This window comes from Sapajus apella, unplaced genomic scaffold (assembly GCF_009761245.1).
Source record: "Sapajus apella isolate SASKATOON/1434 unplaced genomic scaffold, GSC_monkey_1.0 scaffold17, whole genome shotgun sequence".
NCBI classification, from domain to species: Eukaryota; Metazoa; Chordata; class Mammalia; order Primates; family Cebidae; genus Sapajus; species Sapajus apella.
Window position 1 is genome coordinate 15,352,835 of NW_022436957.1, and position 26,508 is coordinate 15,379,342.

General features: G+C 41.2%; 1 protein-coding gene across 13 annotated transcripts in view; it reads right to left on the bottom strand.

Moving 5' to 3' along the window:
- Positions 1-26,508, bottom strand: part of SH3KBP1 (SH3 domain containing kinase binding protein 1) — a 374,021-nt gene that overhangs the window by 110,039 nt on the left and 237,474 nt on the right. For 12 of the 13 annotated variants that reach the window (XM_032286049.1, XM_032286045.1, XM_032286048.1 and 9 more), the window contains 2 exons: positions 14,855-14,930; positions 1,741-1,835 (listed from right to left, as the gene is read on the bottom strand). In XM_032286049.1, coding sequence (XP_032141940.1) covers positions 1,741-1,835; positions 14,855-14,930 — 171 coding nt within the window. Of the gene's footprint in view, positions 1-1,740; positions 1,836-14,854; positions 14,931-16,947; positions 16,972-26,508 lie in introns of those variants that run through there. The other variant, XM_032286056.1, reaches the window with a different exon arrangement.

The window sequence follows — 26,508 nt, forward strand, 5'->3', positions numbered from 1 at the left end:
TAATATGTCAAAATAGAAACAGATGTGTTTGTTTTCTCAAACCTCATTAAATATTATTGACATACTGGGTTTTCAACTAAAAAGAAGCTCCTTCTCTTCCAAAGACAAAACAAAAACAGGCTAGTGAGTCCCCCCCACTGCAAAGAATAGCAGTCGTTTAATTTTCTGGTTGCTTTATCATCAAGGAAGAGAAAAGTGCTCTAGCCCTTTCCCAGTATTTCTAAAACCAAATATCTATGCCAATTATTATACCATTCATATTGTGCTTCACACTCATTTAACAACTTCCTTATTCCACTTCTTTGGTTACAGGTCTGATTAAAAATAGGAAATGCACTGTGTATCAGAAAGCAATCTGAAAGAGACAGAAACCTCTTCTGCCTCATTTGCAGAAAAGAACAAGGGAAGCATTCTTCCCCTCATTTTCTCCTGCCACGTTCAACACCTACAGAGCCATACAGGGGAGAATAATTTACAGGTAAAAAGATAGACAAGTTCTTGGGTGATCCACAAAACCGGGAATGATTTGCTATTTCAGAAAACACTATATACTCCATACCACTGTCATATGGAGTTCGTAAGAGGACCAGCTTTCTCCCTAAAACTCCTGACCTTTGGCAAGCTACTTAACTTCCAGGGTCATTAGTACCCTGGCATCTTTGGATTAGACTGTTAAAACACACAATCTCTAAAGCCGTGTCTTAGAGATAACCTCTTGATAACGAAGGCAAATTTTTCTGATCACCTTATGGGCAAGCCTGGGGGCAGGGGTAGGGCCAGGTGACACCACAGTCCCCTCCCTCTCAGTAATGGCTAGAGTCTAGCAGGACCCTAGGCCTACCCCACCTCTATGCACCTGCAATCTCTCCCCACTCCCTGCATCCTCCACCCTGTCAAGGCTTCCCAGCCCTGAGAGAGCCCAGGCAGCCACAATGATCTCCCAAGTCATACTTGCGCTAAGGGAACTGTGCTAAGTTCCCTGTCACTCCCCCAAATACAAGAATAAAACCACCATACACACCTTCAAGACTGTTCAGCTTCTCATGGTATTCGACCATCACAAAAATGCTGTTCTTCAAAGAAAAGGTCACATATTGTAGGTATTGCTTAAATAGTGTATCTTTCAACCACCTACTTGGTGAGTACCATTGTGTGAAAGCATACACAGTACACGGCCAAGGCCCTTGTTCAACTGCATCACTTCACACAGATTTTATAGCTCTCCATTTGTTTACAGGGCTCTGGCTCTAATGATAATAAACTCATTCAACCTTCTTAGTCCAAACGAGACAGGCAAAATTCTCTCAGGCACTCTACCTGTCTTTGATTTGAACAGCAAATATTATTTAAGCATTTTCTGCCTGTGAGGCATGACCAGCCTTTTTAAAACTCCTCCACAGATACCTCAGGACACAAAACTCTGCAGCCTGGCTGCTGTGGAGGGCAGGATCTCCAGCCAAGCAGGCTGCCTTTTGGGTTATTCCTTTTGGAACAGACTTTTCTGAAGGACCATGCAAATCTCCAGCTGGCCATAAGGCAAACAAATCTACTCTAGTCCCAAGGAATGCATTCATCTGGATGCTGGGCTTACCTTGATCAAAAGGAAAGATGCAAGATTCTTCCTCACAAGTTCAGGACGAGAAAACCAAGTTTTTAAGCACTGAAGCAAAAGTTTGTACTATCCAGTCAATACCCCAAAGCAGTTCATGGTTCAGAAGGTAGGAGACAACCTTTGTTTACCTTATTGATGAGAGTGACAATATCTCCTTCTTTGATTGTCAATTCATCATCATTCTGTGCCTCATATGGAAATATTACTTTGCAGTAATCCTTGCCTATAAGAAAAACAGAAAACACAACCTTTAAAATGCTTTATCTAATGACCTGGCCCAGGAGAAAATATTCTCTATCACATTAAGTTCAGGGAAAGGCACACTTAACAGGTGGGATATTACTGCTGCATAAAGAAAGGGTGACTCTCAGGAAATGACCCAAGATTGCTCATTTTTAGCTCATGTATATTTATTGGCTTCCACTTTTTTACCCTTACAAATCATGTGACATCATGAGATGTCACTGACTGCTTTGCTTTTCTCTGGCAGAAAAGCAAAAAGGTTTCCTTAGTCAGGAAAACAGACATATACCATTTTATATACTCTCAAATGCATGCATAAATACCTATAGTCTACAGAGGAAGAAAAACTTAAGTTTTGCCTCACTGCCTTTTTCCATACATTACTAAATTAGAAACAAGGTATTTTTATATGTTACAAAGCTACCAGGGTACATAAAACAATGAAAAATTACCCCATTATGGTATGCCTTAAGAGACAAATGTCAATGTATTTCTATGTGAGCATCCACCAACCATAAACAGCCAACAAGTATTGACTGAACATTCTTTACACATGTATGTGTGGGGGAGAGCTTGTTCAAATGTGTCCCATGGCTTTTCTGTGGGAACCTGTCTATGCATAGATGGCTGTTCCTCAACAAAGAGATGCAACAGCCCTCACCAAAGAGGGAAAAATACTAAGGCCACTATAAATCAATTTAAGTATGTCCTGAATTACATGGCTTTGAAAATCTATCTGTTGTTAAATCATCTCTATTTATCCAAAAGCATAAGTTACGAAGACAGTGAAAACATTTGTAAAGTATTTCAGAAGTGGAGACTTGGAAAACTAGGCTTTGATGACTCAGGACAGAAGGCGGAAAGAAAAATTCAAGAGAATTAGTATCTACTGGGACAGGCATCGATTATTCTGCATCAAAGTCAACAAACCTAATGGCTTTGAATGGCCTTAGATATTTCCCAAATTAGGCCAGTTCCTGCAGATGGATCATAACCTAGAGCTATGTCTTAGAGGTACCTCTTGATGACAATTATATTGTCCTTAGTGTAATTTATATTATTGAAATGTGTTTCTTTATTTTGGTTAACATCCCAACAACCAGAGATTGTGACACATGAAATAAAGCAATTAAGAAATCCATAATACAGATACACTTTGGTCTAGGGTTGGGATAGGACAGAGAACGGAGGGAGGAAGGGGAAAAAGTAAAGGGAGGAGAGGTGGTATTCACTTTGCTTTTGTGCAGATGTTTTCAGATTCTGTACAATGGGTTGAAGATATTAGTTACATCCTCTATCCTAGTGTTGGAAACCTTCCATTTTGGGTATTCTGGGCCTCTGATGGCTTTTGCCTCTTAACCTGTGCTGAGCAGCAATAGTTCTAAATCCCATCAATACCATATTCCTAAACCCACATAGATACCAGTGTGCTATCTCTCTTTACTTAGTAATAGTAAACCTCCCCAAATCTGAATTGGTCAAATGTTCTAAAGAGAGGGAAAAAGTTAAAACATCTCTAAATTGGATAATGACAGCTCCTTACCAATTTTCCTACTGACTGTGCTAGTGAAATATGGCTGCCAACCTCAAAACTTATAATACCACAAACAGAGTATCAGTGAAGAACTGCACTGCAGAGTCCTGGCTTTAAGAAAAATTCTTTGTATGGAAATCATGGAAGCATTTTACTAAGAATACAGATACCCACAGTCAACAAAGAAAGAACAGGTCATGTGTCTGTTCTCTTCAGTTAAAAAAGTTAACTAAGTATAACAGAGACTGTTGGTTAATGTCCCAGCAGACATTCCCCACCCTTTTCCTAGTTCACACAATCCTAATTTGTTCAGGCATGACATTCAGGAACACAGAACCCTCTCACAGCCCTGGAGATAAAAGTAGAATATGTCCAGGCAAATAATGTTAATCTCACTTCCTTTTGTTGGTGATTGGTTTAGGGATGGGCATGTGATCTATTTTGGATATGCTTGTGTTCTATTTCCTGCCAATGAGATGTGAGAGGAAATCTGCTGGGGGTGAGAGAGGCTGTTAGATTTTGTCCCTGGGGTGGGTGTGTGTAGAGAGAGACACGGAGAGACAGAGACAGACTTGGGGAACAAAGTAGCCCATTTAACAGTTTTATCTTTGTTGGACGTCAGTACAGTGTTTCGTGCTACTGAGATCATACTGAGATCACATTTCAAATGCAAGAGGAACGCCGAGAAAATCAGTGATAATTTGATGAGTTTTAATAAATTTATACAGTTGTGTAACTATCACCATAATCCAGTTGTAGAACACCTCTACCATGCAGCTATGCTGTTTTATGTGTAAGGCATCATACATAGAATTATCTGGAAAGTACCACTGTTAGAGAAAAAGAGGAGATACTGGTGCCAAGGGTTGCTGCAGCATGTATCGCCCCTCTTTTCATCCCCAGAGCCTGATACAGAGCTCCCTCTCAGTGTTTCTTAATGATCTCCAAGTGACCACTACAAAGTCGAGGAACACTTGGAGGGGCCACAAGGAGGAGGAGGAGGAGAGGACTGTGGGCCAGAAGGCAAGATACTTGGGACTAGGTTGGATTTCCAGCTGGGCCTTCCCAAGCACATGACCTGAGACAATCACACTATAGCTCTGTATGACCTCAGTGTCCTCAGGTGTAAAATCAGGGGCCAGCCAAGGAGGGGTGAGAAGAGGGTCTAGTTAACTTCAACAGGACACTCAGCAAATTTCAATGCATTTCAGAGCTCAAATATAAAGCAACTAAAACAGAGCTGTTCTGGTTGGGGAGTAGGGCTGTCCTATCTCCCACCCAGGTCCCCAAAGACATGTCAGTGAAGCTCTGGGGGCCCCAAGGAGCACACTGGGCTAGACCTGAGTTCCTGGCAGCTCTGACTTTAAGCTGTGACTTTTCATGACTCTAATCACAGGCACTATCACCCAGAACTCCTAACCAAATCCAGCAACCATTAGCTTCACACACTTTATTACGATATACTTTAAAATAGGAATTTATTTTTACTGATGAGGCATTTGAGCCTGAATTCAGTAGTATTAGAAAATAAAAAGATTTCTGGATAAAGAAAATGTGGTACATATATACCATGGAATACTATGCAGTCATAAAAAGGAATGAGATCGTGTCCTTTGCAGGGACATGGATAAAGCTGGAAGCCATCATCCTCAGCAGACTGACACAGGGACAGAAACCCAAGCACCTCATGTTCTCACTCATAAGTGGGAGTTGAACATAAAGAACGCATGGGCACAGAGAGGGGGAACAACATATACCAGGGCCTGTTGGGGGGCAGGGGGTGAGGGAAGGAAATTTAGAGGATAGGTCAATAGGCGTAGCAAACCACCATGGCACACATATACCTGTGTAACAAATCTGCACATTCAGCACATGTATCCCCCCCACACCATTTTTAAGAAGAAATAAAGAAAAAAATATTATGTTGCTTTGGATGTATCAATAGCTTTAAGATACTCAAAACTGTTATCTGCAAAAAAATTAACTCTGAGTCTGTGATTTCAGTGTTAAAGTATATGGAACAAAGATGTTCCTGACTTCCACTTAAATATTTATTGAGCCACTACCATAAAAAGATATTGCCAATTTGGGGGACTGTGATATACAAGTAAGCCCAACCACCCCCTCCCGTCCCTGCATGGAAGTGACCATCTAATTCCTAGAGAAAGGCAAGGGCAGGATAATGGCAGGAAGAAAAGACAAACCCATGTGTACACAAAAACTCACAATGATAGCATATTGTTATGTTTCAGAGAGAGGCAAGATTACATTCAGGAGAGAGTTCTCAAAAGAGCAAGCATTTGATATGGCTTAAAAGAAGGGTGTAATTCCAGATCCTTTGGACATGGGAAGATTATAAATTTTAAATGAGTATTGGACAGAGTTGGAGAAGAAGGGAATGAAATTAATTTTGGGAGGCAGGCATTTTCCATCCATTCATCAATTGGATGGATTTAATTAGAGTTAAAACAGGAATGAATAGACACACACATAACACACACAGAGAAATAAAGCACAATGTATCCAGCAATTTGAGATGATTTTGTCTTTTTTATTTAGAAAGGTTAAAAATGACTAATGAATTAGCATAAGACTGAAATTCTTAATCAGTTAAGTCTTTTTTTTTTGTCTTAGAGTCCTTTAAGAACCTGATAAAAAGCAATGACTCTTTCCAGAAAAAAAAAAAAAAAACCCACAACACAACAAACTATACACACCCGCAACACAACAAACCATACACACACACACTCAAATGTTCGGAGAAAATGTGTACAATATCAGAAGGTTTGAGGACCCCAAAGCTGTTAGTTACCTAGTTCCCACATCAAGAGCCCTTGTACCAATTACTGTCTTTCAAATTTTAAGAAGCTCACGCTATTAAAATCACCAAGAAGTCCAGTCATGATTCACACCCTCCCCAAAAAACATTATTTCAATCTCTAAACTTTTAGAAATTTACATAATATTAAAAACAGACTGTTAATGGAATTGAACTCACATGCCCACAGCACATGACTGCCTGCAGCTAGTTTTATAATCTATTCAACAAAAAACAAACCAACTTCAAACAAACAAGCAAAAATTCTCAGTTTAAAAAAAAATAAGAGCAGAACCAACAGAATAAACATATCAGCAAGCTGAACATATACACAGAAGGAAATAACATTAAATCCAGGACAACTCTCTGGGCTTAGTTTTAGGGTATAAAGATCAAAATCCCATGTGTCATGTGCAGATCCTGATAGGAAGGCTTCCCAAGCTTTAAACAGCATTTGGAAAGTACAAGGTCACACCTAGAACTGGAATTTTCCTTTCCCTTGGGATACTTCAACAAAAGTATCAGGCTCAAGGATAGTCTAGTTTACCAACATCATAATCAAAAATTCTCTTGTTCAACTGACAAATCTTATCTCAGACACTACTGGTTGGTAATCCCTCATTCAGAACCCCTGGGTACAGGATTACTCAGATTTTAGAAAGGAAATATACTGCATATACCACGTAATATGTAACATCCTCAGCTGGGGACTGGGGCTGCCCCTAACCATTAAAAGTCTGCAGTAAATGGATGACTGGTCACTCCAAGTGGGAAACGTAAATACTATGAATATATATAAATATATATATATGTCAGTCCAGAACAAGTTTTATCACCCAAAGAGCAATAAAACATTTTAGTTTTCAGAGCTTTTTGTATTTTTAGAATTGCACATAAGGGTGTGGACTTCTATTATGCTAATGGGAAAGAGAAATTAAGGTAAATAAGACACTATCTGCTTGAGGAGCTTATAATCAAGTAGCAGAAATGGGCATGCATACATACAGCATTGACCAGACAGCAGTGAAGAGAGGATGAAAGCCATGCATTCGGCTTAAAGTGTCAAGAGTATCACAAATGGGACAATCACTTCCCAAACAAGAGACTCAGGATCTTGTCGTAGAGTAAGAAAATGGCAGTGGGCTTTGTACAATGTTCTAGAACACTGACCAGAGGAGTAGGACTGGAGTGTGTTCCCCAATCATCCCTGATAAGAATTTTGTGGGGTACCTGTTCATTCTATGATCTTCCCAGATCTCTTCCCTGTGGATCTGAATCTTCAGATCTGAGGTTGGGCCACGAATCTATTTACTAAACAAACACTCTGGTGATTCTCATCAGGGAAGTTTTAAAAACCTTAGTCTGGCCAGGCACAGTGGCTCCTGCCTATAATCCCAGTACTTTAGGATGCCAAGGCAGGCAGATCACGAGGTCAGGAGTTTGAGATCAGCCTGGCCAACATAGTGAAACCCCATGTCTACTAAAAATATAAAAATTAGCCGGGTGTGGTGGTGGGTGCTTGTAGTTCCAGCTACTAGGGAGGCTGAGGCAGAAGAATCACTTGAACCTGGGAGGTAGCGGTTGCACTCAGCCAAGATTGTGCCACTGCACTCCAGCTTAGGTGACAGAGCAAAACACCGTCTCGGGGGGAAAAAAAAAAAAAACAAAAACATAGTCTAGGTTAGTGGTTCTCAAGTGCCAGGTGGAGGGCTTGTAAAAACAGATCAACTGGGCCCCACCTCCAGGGTTTCTGATTCTGCAGGGCTGGGATTTGCATCTCTAACAAGTTCCTAGGTGATGCTCCTGCTGCTGCTTGTTCTGGGACCATGCTGTGAAAACCACTGGTCTAGTAGTACTAGCAAATGTTTAATTCTAGGAAGGAGTAAGACAGTTGTGGGGACCTGGAGGGTGGACCAGTATGGTGATAGCACTGGGGGTGGGTGTGTCGTATGCTAGATTTAGACGGGAACTCCAGTTCTGGGTCAGATTCTGAGGATCTGGGGCTAGTGAGGAGTAGTGAAATACATACTAGGCTTGTCATCTATTTAGTAAATAACAACTGAGTGTCTACTGCGTGCCAGGCAACAGGGATGCCACAATTCCTATTCGTGGGGCTTACTACAGTCTATACCAGCAGTTTGAAACTAGGCCTTCCCAGGAAACATTTGCAATTCCTGGAGACAATTTTGCTTATTAGAACTTGGCAGGGAATGGGGGTTGAGTGCCACTGGCATCTAGTAGGTAGAGGCCAGGGATGCTGCTGAACATTCTACAATGAACACAGGACAACGCTCACCAACAGAGAATGATCAAGACCAAATGTCAATACTGCCAAGGTGAAGAAGCCCTGGTCTACATTTAAATTTAGAAAGGGAAATGAAACACGATGTATCCATCAGTATGTCTGTCAACGCCAATCCAGCGCCTTGCTTTATGGAGAAGCTGACCATAACTCCAAACCACCACCTTCAGTCTCAGACACTGTTGGGAATTTGACTTTCAAATTATTTCACAAGTATTAATTATGACACAGTGTACTCTCTTCTAAAAAGAGAAGTACATTTTAAAAAGAAGAAATGAAAATCTGACAAGCAAAGCCCTTCTGGTCTCTACAATAGAGCAGGGGCTAGATCACTACTCCTCTCAATGGTACAATCTTCTGCTAAGATGAGAAGAAGCTCCTTGGAGAGTCTTCTGGAGAAAGAAAACCTACCAGGAAAACACAAAGGGAGATAACCTTTTTCTCCAAGACGACTGTATTTGAAATGCAGATCTCAAGCCACAAGGGTAGGTTGGGCACCCCCAAGAAGGCTTCCACTTTGAATCCAGACAGCGATGTCTGTGTTGGGGGGCAAGTGATTAAAGGTGCTTCTTAGGAAGAGGTAGGTATTGCTGGGACTTCAAGTGTGAGGGGCTTCAGTACCCGGCAGGCATGGGAGGCACTAAAGGAGTGAATATGAAAGATGCTGCAAACTGGATGTGCCCAAATCCTCAGGCCCAAGAATGAGTGAGTTTGGGTGAGGATATGTGAGCAAAAACACTCAGGCTGAAAAAATAGAATCAAATAGTTCCTGGTTATATATTATGAGGCTGAGGAAAACCCAACACAAGACAGTTAACCTTTATGTTTTTTGTTTTTTTTTTCCTATTTAAACATATGGTGAGAAAGCAAAAATGAGCCAGATTGAGTAGGTTGCAATCTGCCCAGCCATTACTGAGGCTGGGATAACAGACACAGATAAGGCCACCTGTAATCAGGAAACATTGTTTCTCCCAAGCATATGCAGTAGTTGCAAACTGTCCTCAACAATCCCCTTCTCTGAGTGCTCCTACTTTCTCACTCCCTGACAAAGTCTGTGATTTTAGAGACAAACTACCAGAAACCTGGTTTTTAAAAAAATTGTATCAGGAAGAATGAAACATTCCACTCTTGCCTGAAGGCACTAAGTCACTTGATCCAGAGAAGCAGTCTTTATTTCCAGCCCAAGTGCAGTACCTCACATAAGGAGTTTCTGGACACAGCACTGCACATTTATCGTCACTTGGTAGCTGCCAAAGAAACAGGACCTGAATCCACCTCACAGTCAAGACCTGATGCTGACCCCTTGCCACACAGGCCTGCTTTGCACTGACCCTATCAAAACACCATTTTATTTACATTTCACTAATTTCTACCCCTTCTCAAAATCTGTAATGAGTATTTTTTTTCTTTTGCTTGGTGTGACATCCACATGTCCCCTGGTGTGCAGTCTCCCTGGTCGCAATGAGCCAATAAACCTGAATTCATCAGACTACAGGCTTGTCCCTGGTGGTCTTGAGGCAGAATAGGGTCCGGAGGCAGGGAACCTAAGGCTAATTCACACTAACTTCCTAGAACTAAATCAAAAGGAAAGCCCCAACTTTCCACACCTAAGTAACAAAAGGACCAGAGGCAAATACCCCTCCTTTTCTGCATGGCAGATGGAAAAATGAAATTATTTCTGATTAGTTGCTTTCTGCAACCAGTCAGATGTTGGCATAGTAGTGTAACTTTGTAACTTCACTTCAACCAATCAGACTAACTATGAGCCACCAATCAAACTTTTCTGCAACCAATCAGACTGACTGTGGGCCACTATTTCATTTACATAGGGTGTGTACCAAGTAACCAACGGGAAATCTCTAGAGGGTATTTAAACCCCAGAAAATTTTGTAACAGGGCTCTTGAGCCCCTATATTGGGGCCCGCTCTGACCATGTGGAGTGTACTTTCATTTTCAATAAATTTCTGCTTTGGTTGCTTCATTCTTTCCTTGCTTTGCTTGTGCATTTTGTCCAATTCTTTGCTCAAGACGCCAAGGACCTGGACACCCTCCACTGGTAACAGTCTTAGGCTGATTGGGAGAGCAGTGGCTGGTAAGAAGACAGGGTCTGGCAAGTCCCAAGGAACACCAGCAAGCTAAGGAACATGGGCAACAACTGCTAACCACTCAGACCCCAGAACGAGCTCAAGAGTGTTACAGGAACAAAGGTGTCTTTTTTCTTTTTCTTTTAACAGTAAATGGAACTGCTTCCCTAGCAGAGAGCTCTGTAAGCTGGTGTTCTATATGTGCTTTTGAAGGAGGTTCCTTACCATTGTGTTTCAAGTTTCATTATATGTGGTTTCCATATACACCTTTAAAAGCTAAATCTACCTGCTTCTGTAGACATGCCTTATGTGCTGTTTTCATACAGTGAATGGAACTGTTTTCCAAGCAGAAAACTTCGCAAGCAAGTGTTTCAAACATGCTTTTGAGAGATGTTTCTAGCATTGCATCTCATTGTGCGTGAGGGGTTTATATATACATGTTTTAGAGCTAAATCTAAGCATACTTTTTAAGAGAAACATTATGTGCTGTTTTCTTATAGTGAATGGAACTGTTTTCCATGCAGAGGGCTCTTAAAGCAGGTGCTTGAAACATACTTTTGAAAGACGTTTCTTACCATCGTGTTTAAGGTCTCATTGTGAGAGGCTTACATATACATGTATATATACACTTGGCAAAGGAGACCAATGGTTAATAGCTTTAATTTTTTATAAATTTTTTGAGATAGGGTCTCACTCTGTCACCCAAACTGCAGTGCACGATCGTGGTGCTCACCACAGCCTTGACCTCCAGGGCTCAAGTGATCCTCCTGCCTCAGCCTCCCAAGTAGCGGGGAGCACAGGCATGTGCCACCATGCCTACTTTTTTCTATTTTTGTAGTTGTTGCCCAGGCTGGCCTGAAGCTCCCGAGCTCAAAAGATCCTCCTGCCTCTGCCCCCATGAAGTGCTAGGATTACAAGCATGAGCCACCATGCATAGTGCTAATAGCTTTTAGAAGACTGTCCAATCTAGAGCCTGACAAATAATAAATCATTTATACTTCTCCATTTGCTCAACCACCACTTTTTAGGTGCCCACTGAATCCATGGCACTTTTCTAGGCTGTGTGGTGGGGATATCAAGTAGAAGATACAGCCTCAACCTAAAAGGAACAACGATCTGACAAGAGCAAAGAGGTACCATTTGTCACCATCACAGATGACAACTCCTAAGAAGCAAGTCAGTGAACAAAGGGATTGCAAAGGTGGTATGAGTGTCCAGTTAGGAAGTGAGATGAGGTTTAGCAGGGAAAACAGCCTTTGTCCTGCAGTCATAATTTATGCAGAAGCCTGATCTGCCCTTGTACAAATTCTGTCAAGGATTTTTCTCCCCAACCCACCAGTTCAACTCGTCTTCTGAATCTATAAGACTAAACTATTTGTTCAGAAAAATATTCAATAGTCCTTTCTTTGGGCTGTTTTTCTATCCCAGGAGGCCACAAATCTGCATCAATTATAATAAGAAAGAGGGAAACTCCAGATGTGGCAAGCTGGAGGAACCTCAGGGCACTTCATTATGAATATTTAGATGGTATTCCTCTTGTTATGAAAATTATGCCAATCTGTTCCCCAGCATGAGTTTCCGATGAATTTCAATGTCATAAAAGCTTTTCTTTTGAGGGGGTAGGGATGATAATGTTAATTGTTTAAATAAATCCTGATCAGATGAGTTGCATTTTCACTCAGAAAATACCAACTCATATGAACATTTTTTTAAATCATCACAATTCTTAACCCTGATGTGAGCTAAGGAGACAGACATCTGTGCAGGAAGGAGCTACCCTCTTCTGCACTGCTGGGCAATTTTTGTCATAGATTTGTCTTCTGGCCAGAAGGTAGAGGGAAGGAGGTTGCTCATTTCTAATATGTAGTTGCTCAGTTACTCTGTGGCCTGTGACCTAAACATAGGTATCACATCAAAATCCTGAAGCAGGGAAATGATTCATGAAAGGGGCTTTTTAGGGGGCTTCTTAGTGGCTGGGGTGGTACTAAGTGGAAATCATGGAAGAACAATTACCCCAGAATTTGCTCTTGACAACCAGAGACAGTGTGTGGGGTAAAACTGCAGAACATATATGTATGTATGTATGTATGTATGTATGTGTGTATTTATTTATTTATTTATTTTAAGACAGGATGTCACTCTGTTGCCCTGCTAGGGTGCAGTGGTGTGACCTCAGTGCAATCACTGCAGCTTCAACCCCCCCGGGCTCGAGTAATCCTCCCATCTCAGCCTTCTGAAAAGCTGGAGCTACAGGTACACACCACTGTGCCCAGCTAGGGGTTTTGCCATGTTGCCCAGGCTGGTCTCAAACTCCTGGGCTCAAGTGATCCACCTGCCTCAGCCTCCTAAAGTTTTGAGACTACAGCTATGAGCCACTGCACCCAGCCCAACTGCAGAAATTCTTATCCGGATGTCTATGAAAAGAGTCTGTCAATAAATATCCCTCAAGGCTTCAGTGACAGTAGTAATTCCCCTTCCTGATTTGCTACCATTTACAGGCATATTAACATCTATACCCAAAGACATCTTTCTCATGTTCCTACTAAATTGTTCACATTTTCCTTTTGGCTCTTCCATCAGCTGCTTAATTTTCTGAATGCAGAAGCCTTCCCCTCTTTCAGAACTGAATGAGAGGATGAAGATCCTGGGATAAACCCTGGGGTTTTCTCTAGTATAACCCTCTGACTTCACAGTCAACGCAGATGATGAAGAGGAAGGCCAGAGGAATAAAATCATTTGCCCAAGTTCACATGGCTAGCTAATAACAGAGCTGGTCTTAGAATATGGGCTTCCTGACTCTCAGCCAAAACATAACACCCAGCCCCTGTAAACCCACTCTTATGAGTAACCCATCCCCCACCATGCTGCTCCTAGAGGGCCAGGTATGTGGATGTAGTTAATAGACGCTTTCAGAACTGAACAAGTCTTGGGCTGGAGCCAGGATTCTCCCACGTGCTTAGAAGAGCTAAGCATTTGGAACTGTGTTTGTTTTCAAGCACAGTAAGCCCCTCTTGGACCCCAGAATTACTCTAAAACTATACTGTCCATAAAGAGTAGACGGTTGGTTACCAGAGGCTGGGAAGAGTAGTTAGGGGCTGGGGGATAGGTGGAGATGGTTAATGGATCCAAAAACATAGTATGAATAAGACCTACTATTTAATAGCACAAGAGGGTGACTATAGTCAATAATAACTTAATCGTACATTTTAAAATACAGAGTATAATTGGATTGTTTGTAACTCAAAGGATAAATGCTTTAGGGGATGGATACCCCATTCTCCATGATGTCATCATTACACATTGCATGCCTGTATCAAAACATCTCACGTACTCCATAAATATATACACCTACTACATGTAACCACAAAAATGTTTTTTCAAAAGAAAATACTAAAAAAAGTAAAATTACACTTTCCAGTATGGTTGCCACTAGGCACACATGACTACTGAGTACTTGAAATGTGGCTACTGCAAATTGAGATATACTACGCCTGTGAAATACATATGGGATTGTGAAGACTTCACATGAAGAGAGCAATGAAAATACCTCATTTAACAATTTTATGTAGATTACATGTAGAGATGATAATATTTGGATATATTCAGTTAAAATACATTAAAATTAAGTCCAATTGTTTTTCCTTTTTTTTTTTTTAACATGGCTCCTGGAAAATTTAGGATTACATATATGGCTCATACATGATATTTTATTGGCTAGCACTGTTCTAGTTAACCCCTCTCATTCATTCACCTAATCCTTTCAAAAAGTCTTGAGCCTCCTGCCTGCAGACATGCAGTGGTATCTAGAGCTATTCAAGCAGAGGTGTGTTGAAGATGCCGGTGGGAAGTAAAGGGTAAGTAATATTGATCACGTGGTTAGGCCTCTCTGACCTGAAGGCTCATGAATCCCTAAAGCACTTAAACTGCACTCTCTAAAATCTTTCAGCCACCTTAACTGTGCAAAATGCTTTCATTATATATGGATAAACCCTAGCTCTGTACATGAGCGAGATACATATAGTAGGAGAGAACCACGTTCTGTAATAAGGGAAAAGAAAAAAAAAAAAAAAAACAACAAGAGTTATGGATCTAACTTATGCCCACCCTAATGATGGGGACTGAATGAAACACAATTGTGTACATTTTTCTGATGTGTTTGCAAAAACTATCCAGGTTATATATGGATTTCTAAAAAACATTTCTGTTATTCTGAAGTCCCTAAATGCTTTTAAATGTGAAATAGATAACTAAGGAAACTCACTTTTTGTCCTGCTGTCCATTTCTGTTTTCGACGAGTCTGGAGTTGCTGTAGTTGCAGGTAACTTCTTCCCAATAGTCTAAGGGGAAAAACAGATTTTACTTGTCAAGATAATTGTTTACATTAAGCACAGGAATAAGATCCAGATCATAATGACAAAATGCTCAAAATTGGTTTAAAAAGCCACACTCTTTGGTTTATGCCCTGCTTTGTGTACTGGCTGCCACCCTTTAATAGGTTTGATCCTCAATGACAAACAAGAGAAAACTAGGTTAAAAAGGCCTTTATCCTTGTAGGCACTCAGTAGCTTTTATTCTCTTTCTTCCTTGATGCTCTTATAAAAGGTTGACTATTTTTAGTAAAGAAAACAGGCATAGTTCCCTTCATTTTATAAGAAGCTGACTCGATCTATGGAGGTACAATAGTCGGCCCAATGGAGATGCTAAAAAGTCACTGCAAGTGGGAAGAATGGAAGTAGAAGGGAAGAAATCAAAAGGAAGGGATACAGGAATGGAGGCCCAGGAGGGCAGGATGGGCAGGCAGGTGGACGGACAGGCAGAAGCCAGGATGTCCAGCACAGTGTACCCTAGTGCATCTCTGTCTAGCCATCTAGAATTCCACCTGCCTCCCAGAGAACGGGGAGATACTCTCCCATCCTCTAGGCAAATCTACCTGCCTGCCCCAAAGGAAAAACAAGTCCACCAAGAAGGTCTTTTCTCTACAGTCTTTTAAGCCTCCAGGGCTTGGAAAAAATCCAGTGTCTCAGACCCTATGCTTCTAGTGACTAGTTTATAAAAAGAAAGATTATAAGTTTCAGTTCATTTCATTTCCTTCATTTGTGGCTAATTCTATTATCATTATTTATGAACCATCCATAGAGAAGACAGGATCTTATCTCTGCCTAAAGATGTTCCTGAAAATGCAGGCAACTTAGCAGCTCAAAAACAAAGAAGCACACAAACCCAATAGTTCCCAAGGCGAGGTCTGTTCCCACTCTTCCCCTTTGCTACCACACATGTGTGATCATGATTAATGCCTGAGGGAAAATGTCTATTGATACCAGGGCAACAGCTGTCACAACCACATAGCTGGGGAAATCGACCTCCCCCCAACAATGAAGGGTTTCGCCAGTGAGAATTTCACCCACTGGGAAAACCAAACATCTCTGGCCCTTGAACACATGAAAAGGAATGAACTGCATAATTCAAAAACTGGCATGGTGGAATTTTTCTTCAAATAAAACTGATTCACCAGTTTTTAATTTGAAAAAGTTCTTCATGCTTCAAGTGTTGAACCTAACATTAAATATGAATAAATCACAGAAAGAGGATAAATCAAATCCTCAGCCCTTCATGAATTTTTAAAAACATTTGTGACAGAAAGCCTTTACATTTTACATGGTGACATTTTTATTTAATGCCGCAGGGCCTTCTATATTGGATAAAAAATGAAACCCAAAATAATATGCCACCTCTAAACTGCCACTAAGTACCCAAACTAATAACATTTTATGATTCCAGGGGAACATCAGGGATGAAAAAAGCTTGATGTTATTCTGGCATCAGGTCAAATCTGATGAAAAACTGTTCTTAGAATTATTTTGAAAAATCAGGTATTGATAGTAAAAATAACAGCTCTCAAAGTGTTCATTTCATTCACATTCCTGTTCACACTTCCAGCAGCAACCCTGCCAATATATTTGTTTTTCCCGTTCTGGAGCTGGAATAAAGCATTACTATTGTTAACACATTAGGAAGAGGAAAACAAAAACAACCAGTGCTTCTGCTATCAGTGAACAAAGAATTCAGGAAAGGCAATAGTAAACACTGTCCCCCACTCCTGACTTTGTTTGCTTTCCTGAAATAAAAGGACACATGTAACAGCTTGAGCATTAAACCAGATGCCTTCCTTTAGAGAAACCTTCAACAGGCTGCCCATTTTTTACAACTTCCCCTTCTTTGGTAACAAAAGAAAGTATTGCCTGTTATCTTTGATATCCTGGCTTGCCAAAAAGTCCAATCTACCAGACATCACCCAAGACCACCAGTTCAATGCACTTACTTTGGTACAGAAGGACACAAAAAAGCAAAGCTCACTGTGGCTTGTTTCCTTCCTATTTCAGAAAACACAGCACATTGGCCTCTGCAGGGATCCCAGGAACAGGGGTGATGATGAAGCTGATATTATCCTCATCTTCTGGGAAGTGCTGGCCCTCAAATCTTCTCTTCTCCTTCATGGGCCAGGATTAAAAGTCTAGAATGGCAAAGTTTCTCCCCATCTCAGCCTGTTCCTACCGGTGCTCCGGAGATGGGAATTGGCCCTGTGTTTCTCTTGTCTCTAGAACCTAGACCTAGAGAAGTGTGGTCCCTGCATGAGCAACACCTGAGAACTTGTTAGTAAAGCAATTTCCCAGGCCCCGCCCCAAGCTTTCTCAATCAGAAAGTCGGAGGATAGTTCCCAGCAGTCTCTCAGAACACACCCTCTGTGGGATTCTGGTGCACATTCACATTTGGGAACCACTGACCTAGATGTGGGAGGGAGTACATTAGTATTAATCTAATGCCTTTTCTTGGATTAAAGACTGAGGGACCTATTCTCATAACTAGATAAATTATAAAACATCTTTTTCACTCTTCTTCCTTCCTTCTCCCTCTCCTTTCCCACCAAACACATCTACCTTCTCTATTCTCACTGGTCTAAGAACTTGTCATTGCTACTACATGACTCAGTTCAGAGAGGAACTTGAGTACATTAGATTAGACAATGTGACAACATCACTGAGGGAAACATGGGGGAAGATAGTTGGCCACTGTAGGGGTGGCTAGGTGGAAGGAAGGAGGAGGACAGAAGGAAAAAGAAAGAGGGAAGTAAGGAAGGAAAAGGAGGGAAAGGAGGAGGAGAGAAGGAAGGAAAAGGAAGGAATGGGAGAAGAAAAGAGAAAGAGGGAGGGAGGGAAGAGAGGAAGAAGACAGGGAAGGAAGGAGGCAGGGAAGGGAGGCAGGGAGGCAGGGAGGCAGGGAGGCAGGGAGGCAGGAAGGCAGGAAGGCAGGAAGGCAGGAAGGAAACGAAATGTAGCTTAGCCTCTCTGGGCTCAGACTGCCCAGAAGGCTAAGCAGGCAGACTCCCATGACTGTGTGAGCCTTCAGAGAGGGCAAAACCCTGTTTCTCCTCAGTGTTTCCCTTTACTGGCATTTTAGGTGAGGTGTTTCTTCATTGTAGAAGACTGGCTCACACATTAAAGGACATTTGGCAACCCTTGCCACTACCCACTCAAAGTCTATAGTGCCCCCTGAGTCACTGCATGTACCCTAAACACCAAGCACCTTTCCAGACACCCCTGGTTGAAAACCTTTAGGCCCTGCCCTTCCCTATATACAAGAACAAAGACAAAGGGTGGTGAATTATTGTTTTCCCATCAGCCTTCCAGCTCCCTCTACCTCTGAAAACATCTTTGGTCAATCGGGCTTAAAATGAATAGAATCCCAAATTTCAAAGGGCATGCCTCATGAACACAATGTCTAGCTCCAGTACACAGGTATGTCATGGATAACTGAAGGTCAGCTACACTGTAGGGCTAAGTGGACAGAACAATCAGGGATCACATCCATACATCTCTCCTCCACCTAGTAGGCAGCGAAGGGGGATGTTAGGCTTGCAGTGGCTGGAGAGGAGGATACAGGATCTCCCCTTTGGCCTCTTCCACAGAGTTCTTGCTCCCCTGAGTGCCTTAAGGAAGGTGGATTGTACACGACAAACACCAGCCATGCCCTTAGGGGCTGCGTTGACATGCTCAGGACACAGCACATTCACCTCCTAAGGGACCTGCAAACAGACCCATTTTGCCATATGACTTTGGATGGAACAGACTCTCGGGTTCCGCTCCCTAATTTGGCCCATTATTTTCTCTTCCTTCTATGAGGCAACTAAAGACTTCCCAGTACACACACCCACATTAGTCAGATCTGCTTGGTCTGGGAAAGGATGTGCATATGGTTGAATGGATAGAGCTATATCTATATTGCTATGGATCTATTTCTACACATGGTAATTACCAGGCTGTTGTCAACTTTTGTCTCTCTTGCCACATCCCTAACTCCATTTAAAACCTAACTTTAAAAAATCAGTAATTCAGAAAGTTCATTCCTTTGAATATTTAATAACATAACTACCTCTCCCTTTTGCTCTCTTGCCAAAAGCACTAAATAAACATTTTGGGATTTTTTGTGTACAGTGGGAGTATCATATGTACTCCTAGCTGTACAAAATCCAGTGGTACAGCATCAAGACAGATACCACCATATGATTTCAGTTAGTGAACAACTAATTTTTTGTCTTTTCTCTGCCAAAATGAAGAAACTAATGCTTACAGGAAAGGCAATCACTGGATTGGAGTCCAGGGGAATCTAGTTCCCAAATGACTAATGTATCTGTTTCTCTTTGTGACTGTAGAATGTGAGACCAAGATCCTGCTCAAATCAAGAATCTAAAATCCCTTCTCCTACTTTATTCCAATTCACATGCAAACACCAAGCTTCCAATTATAGGACAATGCTAAGGAGAATAAAGTTTAAGCCAAATCTCTGAAAATCTCCTCTCCAAGAATACCACATACAACTCTCGTATCACAAAGGCAGCCAGGTTCAATAGGTAGTAGGAGGAGACAGAGAGAGCTCCCTGCATTCTAGCAGATGATGAAGCTCCCCTGTCCAGAGGCCTCGCTTTCTGGCAGCTATTATAAAAGAGGATGGTGGTCTGAGAAGCTATCCACACAGAATACTCAAATACTCACTGTATTAGTCCATTCTCATGCTGCTAGTAAACATATACCTGAGACTGGGTAGTTAATAAAGGAAAGAGGTTTAATTGACAATCACAGTTCAGCATGGCTGGGGAGGCCTCATCAAACTTACAATCACAGCAGAAAGGGAAGCAAACATGTCCTTCTTCACATGGCAGGAGGAAGGAGAAGAATGAGTGAAGTGGGAAAAAGCCCCTACTAAAACCATCAGATATCTTAAGAACTCACTCACTATCATGAGAACAACATGGGGGGACTGCCCCATAATCTAATCACTTCCCACGAGGTCCCTTCCCCAACACATGGGAATTATAATTCAGATTACAATTCAAGATGAGATCTGGGTGGGGACACAGAGCCAGGCCATTTCATTCACACAAAGCCAAACACAAGAGATGACTTTTCAAACAAGATAAAGATGACTCTTTGATGGCATTCCTTTTACAACACTGGTATCTGACAGTGTTCCTTCCCTTTCTGTTCAGAACAGATTTATTAAGTGCCCATTCAGTGTGAGGCAGGAAAGCAGAAAAAAAGACAGGAGAATGGTGAACATCAAAGCAAACACTGAAACTGCAGTTGTGGGGTTGGTTCTCCAGAATGGTGTGCTGAGGTGTGCCCAACCATTCCACATGGTTATCCCAAATCCTGCTCATATATGGGATATGGAGAGCTACAGGACACAGTGACAGGAGGAGGGATAAAACAGTTATTTATATATGACCATATCTGTAACTTTTCAGCTCTTTTTACCATAATTCAGAAAGATGCCTAAACTATTAAAACTCACTGTAAACTTTTTATATTTATTTTTCCATGCCCCCTTCACGAATACCTATGACAGATGGCATTATGAAAAGTCTTCTCGGCTCTCAGCGAGGAGTGGTAGGCGCAGAGCAGAGGCCCTCTGAGCCAGCTCAAGTCAGAGCCAGAAAATAACTAGCACAAAGGAGTGTCCTTACAATGGGATGCCTTGTGTGCTTCCAGAAGCCTTTTCTGCTCCCGAGGAAATTTACATTAGAAACTATCATCTTGTCCACATTTGGTAGGCCCAGCTTAAACTATTTGATAACAATAGAAGATACGCCAGAGTAAAACATAACTTAAAATTCTAAAAATAAAAAGCATGGTCCATTAAAAGAAAAAAACTACACTTGTAGTTCCTTCCATTCCAGGGCTAGTGTTTACCTTTGTGACATCTCCCATACCGTTATGCCAATTCCAACTTCTCCAAAGGCGTGTACTTCCCAGTCTATTTTTAAACTTGGTTACAAGGAAAAATAAAATTTAAAAAGTAATTTTCTGATGATGAAATTGGGCTTAAGACTTAGAGCAACTCATATGATGTTTCTTTCCTTGGTTGCCTCAAAAAGTTAGAGAATTCAAATATATTAAACCTCTTTGCCAAATCACAGTTAAAGACCTTGTCACATTCATAGCTGCTGTAAAAGCAGTTGTCAAGTATATCACACTTGCTGGGGGCAGTGGCTCACACCTGTAATCCCAAAACTTTGGGAAGCTGAGGTGAGAGGATCACTTGAGCCAAGGAGTTTGAGACCAGCGTGGGCAACATAGCAAGACCTTGTCTCTACAGTCAGTCAGTCAATCAATCAATCAATGAAGTATATCACACTTAGCAGTTTACCTTTCTTACCCTTTTCCTTCAGAAGTAGTGCCCACCTTGAGAGCAGGAACTAAATGTTCATTTTTCTCTTATCCCTACAAAGTGAGAGATCAGTGAAGTGTTTGCTGAGTGGAACAGGGAGTACTGGGATACCATTACCCATGCTTTGCCCTAGCATTAGCACCTACCACAACAGGCACACAGAGAGGAGATGTCCTCCTTGACAAACTAGGCAGCTTCTATACCTCCTAGATTAGAGCTCCACTGTTTCAATCATTGCCATGCACCAGCTCTTTCCGACCTGGTTATTGGTAACAGCACATTTGTCTGGGATATCTTCCTGGGTGTCTGTTGCCCTTGCCTTGCTCCCTCTTGCCCATCCCACCTCAACCCCCAACACACATCACCTGTCCTCCTATTAATTACTGGTTGCCATAAAGAAGAATCTAATCTCAGCTATGTTTCTGGTGAACATTTCTCTGCCTGACTTCCAAATACTCATGATACTAGTCTGCTGTCTCACATTCTCTCAAGTTCCATATCTATTATGATCAAAAGACTCTCACTTGGATTGATCATTATCACCCAGGTATGTGTACACACACACAAACACACCCCATTCTCTTATTCTGAAATCATTTTCTGAAGTGTCCCCTCCCTTCCTGACACAATCTCCAAAACACCTAACCCCATAATCTGATAAATTTGGCAAACACTGCATACTTGGTCTAATCAATTCATCAAAGCATATTAAAGGCTATGAAAAGTCCTTCAGTTACTGTTTAACTTTATCCTTAACTTTTATGTCAGTATATTCCAAATTTATCTGACCACAGAATTCTTACTTCTTGGGGCACCCATGAACACATCACAAGAATGAGTAGTCTATGGAATAGCTGAGTGAACATCATCATCTCCCCCTTCCTAAATTCTCTTGCCTATCCTGTCTCCTAAGGGTCATGACTTTAAATTCACCTCTTATTGCACCTTCTGATATCCAATCCATCACCAAGGCTGTGCTTTCAGATTTATCTCCTTCCTCTTTGATCCCAGTCTAGAGCCTTGTTACCATCATGGAGACTATTTCAATAATTTTTTTCTTTTTTTTTGTTTTGAGACAGGGTCTTGCTCTGTCATTCAGACTGGAGTGCAGTGGCACAATCACTGCTCACTGTAGTAGCCTTGGACTCCTGGGCTCAAGTGATCCTCCCACCTCAGCCTCCCAAGTAGCTGGGACCACAGGTATGTACCACCATGCCTGGCTAATCTTGTTTCTCAGTAGAAACAAAGTCTCACTATGTTGCCCAGGCTGGTCTCAAACTCCTGGGCTCAAGCAATCCTCCTGCATTGGCCTCCCAAAGTGCCGGGATTACAGGCATGAGCCACCACACTAGCCTTTTCAATAATTTTCTAGACAAAGATCCTATCACCAGATTCCACCTGCTTCATTTGATCTCCCACAAGACTCAATTTTTAATCATCTTCCGCCATCACCCCTTACACACCCCTACACCAATGCAATCAGAATATATATTGCTTCTTAATAGCTGCTCATATAAATTCCCAAAGTTTGGAAGAAACTTCAGCATTTACTTCTAATTGCTGCTGCAACCTGCCATGTCTCCCAACAGCTATCTTTCTTTTGAGCTCTCAAGACTAATGAGAAACTTTCTCTGGCTATAAAAACACCTGGTCCCATGTTAGATTCTTCTCTATTTGTTTGTCTTTCAGGGTTTACTCTTTCAATCTGTCCAAAAAAACTTTAGTATTTATCATTCTACTGAACACATACAGATGAAGTCTGTTTTTACATTTGTATATTATACATACACACACACACACACACACACACACACACACAGAGAGAGAGAGGGACATGTGTGAATTTGTGTATACCAGCAGAATTTGAGCCAAATTCTATCATTTATCATGTAGTTTAACTTCTGTCAAAATCTGATCATTTGGTTCATTTGTTTGCTTCTTGAACACCTCTAGAGACCATGTTCTAAAAAACTGGAAAGAAGCATATGATAGTCACAGGAGGAGTAAGGCTCTCTTCATTGAAGCAAAATAACCCTGAGAAGGTTGAGTAGGGGCTTCTCATGATGGAGAAATGCAGTGTCAAAGACGGGATCAAAACCTACTTATGTTTTCAATGAAGTGGAGAAGGTACAGTCAGACAATATTAAAATCATGGAAGGCAGCCCTCTAAACATCTAACAGTATATAAAAATACTGTTTATATTTTACCCCCACTGTTCCCAAGAGAGGAGTCTGCATGCTCTTTTATTGTAGGATGATCTTATTCACAGAAGATGAACGAGAGAGAGTAAATTTCCATTTCATATACCACATTGGCAAAACACAGTTCGCCATCATGCTTTAAAATACTATTTTCTGTTGTTATGAAGATAAAAGGAAATCATAAACATTCCTCCTACTAGAAGATTAGTTTTTTATCTTTTGATTAACAATGTCTTCCTTTTAGATATATTTTGAAAGTTTAAGATGGTGGGTAAGGGAGACAGAAAGATGATATGGCTGGAATGAGTATCAGGGGACTGGTTGGGGTTTTATTTGTCCAGTGCTTTATCATGAAGCACGCTTATACACATGTGGACTAAGTCCTAATTTTCCTATAAAGTAGCTGTATGAATTCAACTGGCATACAAATATCCTTTCAGATCCAAAATATTGTATATTTTCAATCATGACATAATCCAGGCCTTTACCTGCAGATGACACCTCCTCTCCCAATATATTTGAATCCCATCTCACCTTTAAGATTGAACTAAGGTCCAGCTGGCTAAAAGTACCAGCTTTCAGGAACATGTGGGACATACAGACTGACACATATCCCACACTTGCTCATAACATTTCTATGTGTAAGAGATACCTGAGGTCAGAGCCACATTGTCTTCAGTTTTTCTTTATATCTCTAAAATGAAAGTTGGATTAAATCACTCATTCATTCATTACTTCATTCAGCATGAGCCTCAATCTAAGCCAGATACTGTATCTACAAAGATGAGATGAGCAGAGTCCTAGATCTTTAATGGGTTCCAAATTTAGCAGCAGAAGCACTATTAACAATAACAAAGTCATGGAATCAGCCTACGTCCTTATCGATAGTGGACTGGATAAAGAAAATGTGGTGCACATAGACCATGGAATACTACACAGCCATAAAAAAGAATGAAATCATGTCCTTTGCAGCAACATGTATGCAGCTGGAGTCCACAATCCTAAGCAAATTAACACAGAAACAGAAAAACAAATACCACATGTTCTCATTTATTACAGGAAGCTAAATAGTGGGTGCAGAGGGACATAAAAATGGAAACAATAGACACTTGGGACTCCAAAAGTGGGGAGGAAGAGAGGGAGGAAAGGATTGAAAAACTATCTATTGGGTACTACGTTCACTATTTGGTCAATGGGTTCAACAGAAGCCCAACTCCAGCATTATGCAATATACCCATGTAACAAACCTGCACATGTACCCCTTGACCCTAAAATTTAAAAAGAAAATATAGTGGCAGAAACAGAATAATTAACAGAGCATCAAAGCACAAAGGGATAAGCACTACAATAAAGGCACCTATAGAACAAGAAAATAAATGTTCATGGGAAAATAAGCCTCACAGCAATGGTGCAGCTTGCATTACATTCTAAAGGATGAGTAAAATTTTGCCAAGTAGAGAAGGGTAGAAAGGGTATTCCACCAAAAGAAAAGCAAGAGGCAAGGCAGGTATGTGTGCAGGGAATTGAGACTTCCCAGCAAAGCATCGGGCGTGTGGGGATTTCCGGTGGGAGTTGAAGGGAGGTGACTGGAGAGCTGCTTGGGCTCAGAGCCCAGTAAGGTAAGTTAGGGCCAATATTACAGTTTTTGCTTTGTCTTAAAGGCAACCAGTGGTCACAAAAACTAAGCAGAGGTATGGACCAATCAAATGTGTGAATTTAAGACAGATGATCTGGTGGTACTGGGAGGAATGAAGAAGAAAAGCAAGGACATGCAAAAACCAATGAGACAATGGGGAGGTTGACACAATAATCCACCTAAGGCAGTGAAATTAAGGATGAAATTAAGGTTAGAGAGATACTTAGACTGCCTATCTAAAGGCAGTTCATAGTTCACAGTCACTACAGGGATAAATCAGTGATTGTGAATTGGTTTGAATATGATAGAAAAATTTCCAATTATATTAGGCCTTTGAGTCCACATATATGCATGCTACATAGTTACTGGGTGTCAATCAAGTGCAAAGAATAATACTAAGTTCAGACTCTGATTTAGAGAGTCAGAGAGACAGATATGGTGGCTCAGGGAAGCATCATGGAGAATCTACCTTAATAAGAATCACAGTGAAGGTGTCTCTCAGTGCTCTGATGCTGGTGTCAAAACGTTTAGTGGAAATATTATGGGCCTGTAATCATTCTGAACAGTTAGCTTCCTGTTAAAACACCAATCAAGCTACCATTTGAGAACTAAAACATTTGTAAAAACATAGACACGTGAGAAACTCCTGACACATATGAAAAAACATCTCTCTAATCTGACAAATTTAAAGTAAACAGTTTAGTCAAATGTCTCCAAAAATGTCTTGAGCTGAAGACAAAAATGGGAAATATCTTTCCCCAGCAAAAATTTACAGAGGAGTTTTTCTGTCTTTCAGTCTAGGGAAAGGAAACAAAATAGTTTCAATCAGAAAAGAGGGAAATGCTTGCAATAGTGTTTTGTTGTTTTGTTTTCAACCCAAAAACTGCTACTTAAAAGTCTTATTATGACTGTAATCCCAGCACTTTGGGAGGCCAAGGCAGGAGAATTACTTAAGCTCGGGAGTTGGAGACCAGCCTAGACAACACAGTTAGAACTCATCTCTGCTAAAAATTTCCAAAAAATTTAGCTGGATGTGGTGGTGCATGCCTTTAGTCCAGCTACTTGGAGGGCTGAGGCGGGAAGATCGCTTAAGCCTGGGAAGTTGAGGTTGCAGTGAATCATGATCATGCCACTGTACTCCAGCCTGGGTGACAGAGCAAGACCCTGTCTCAAAAAAAAAAAAAAAAAAAAAAAAAAAAGGACTTAGAGCATACAATGGAATATCATTCAGCCTTAAAAAGGAAGGAAACTGGTCAAGTGCGGTGGCTCATGCCTGTAATCCCAGCACTTTGGGAGGCCAAGGCAGGTGGATCACGAGGTCAAGAGATAAAGACAATCCTGGCCAACATAGTGAA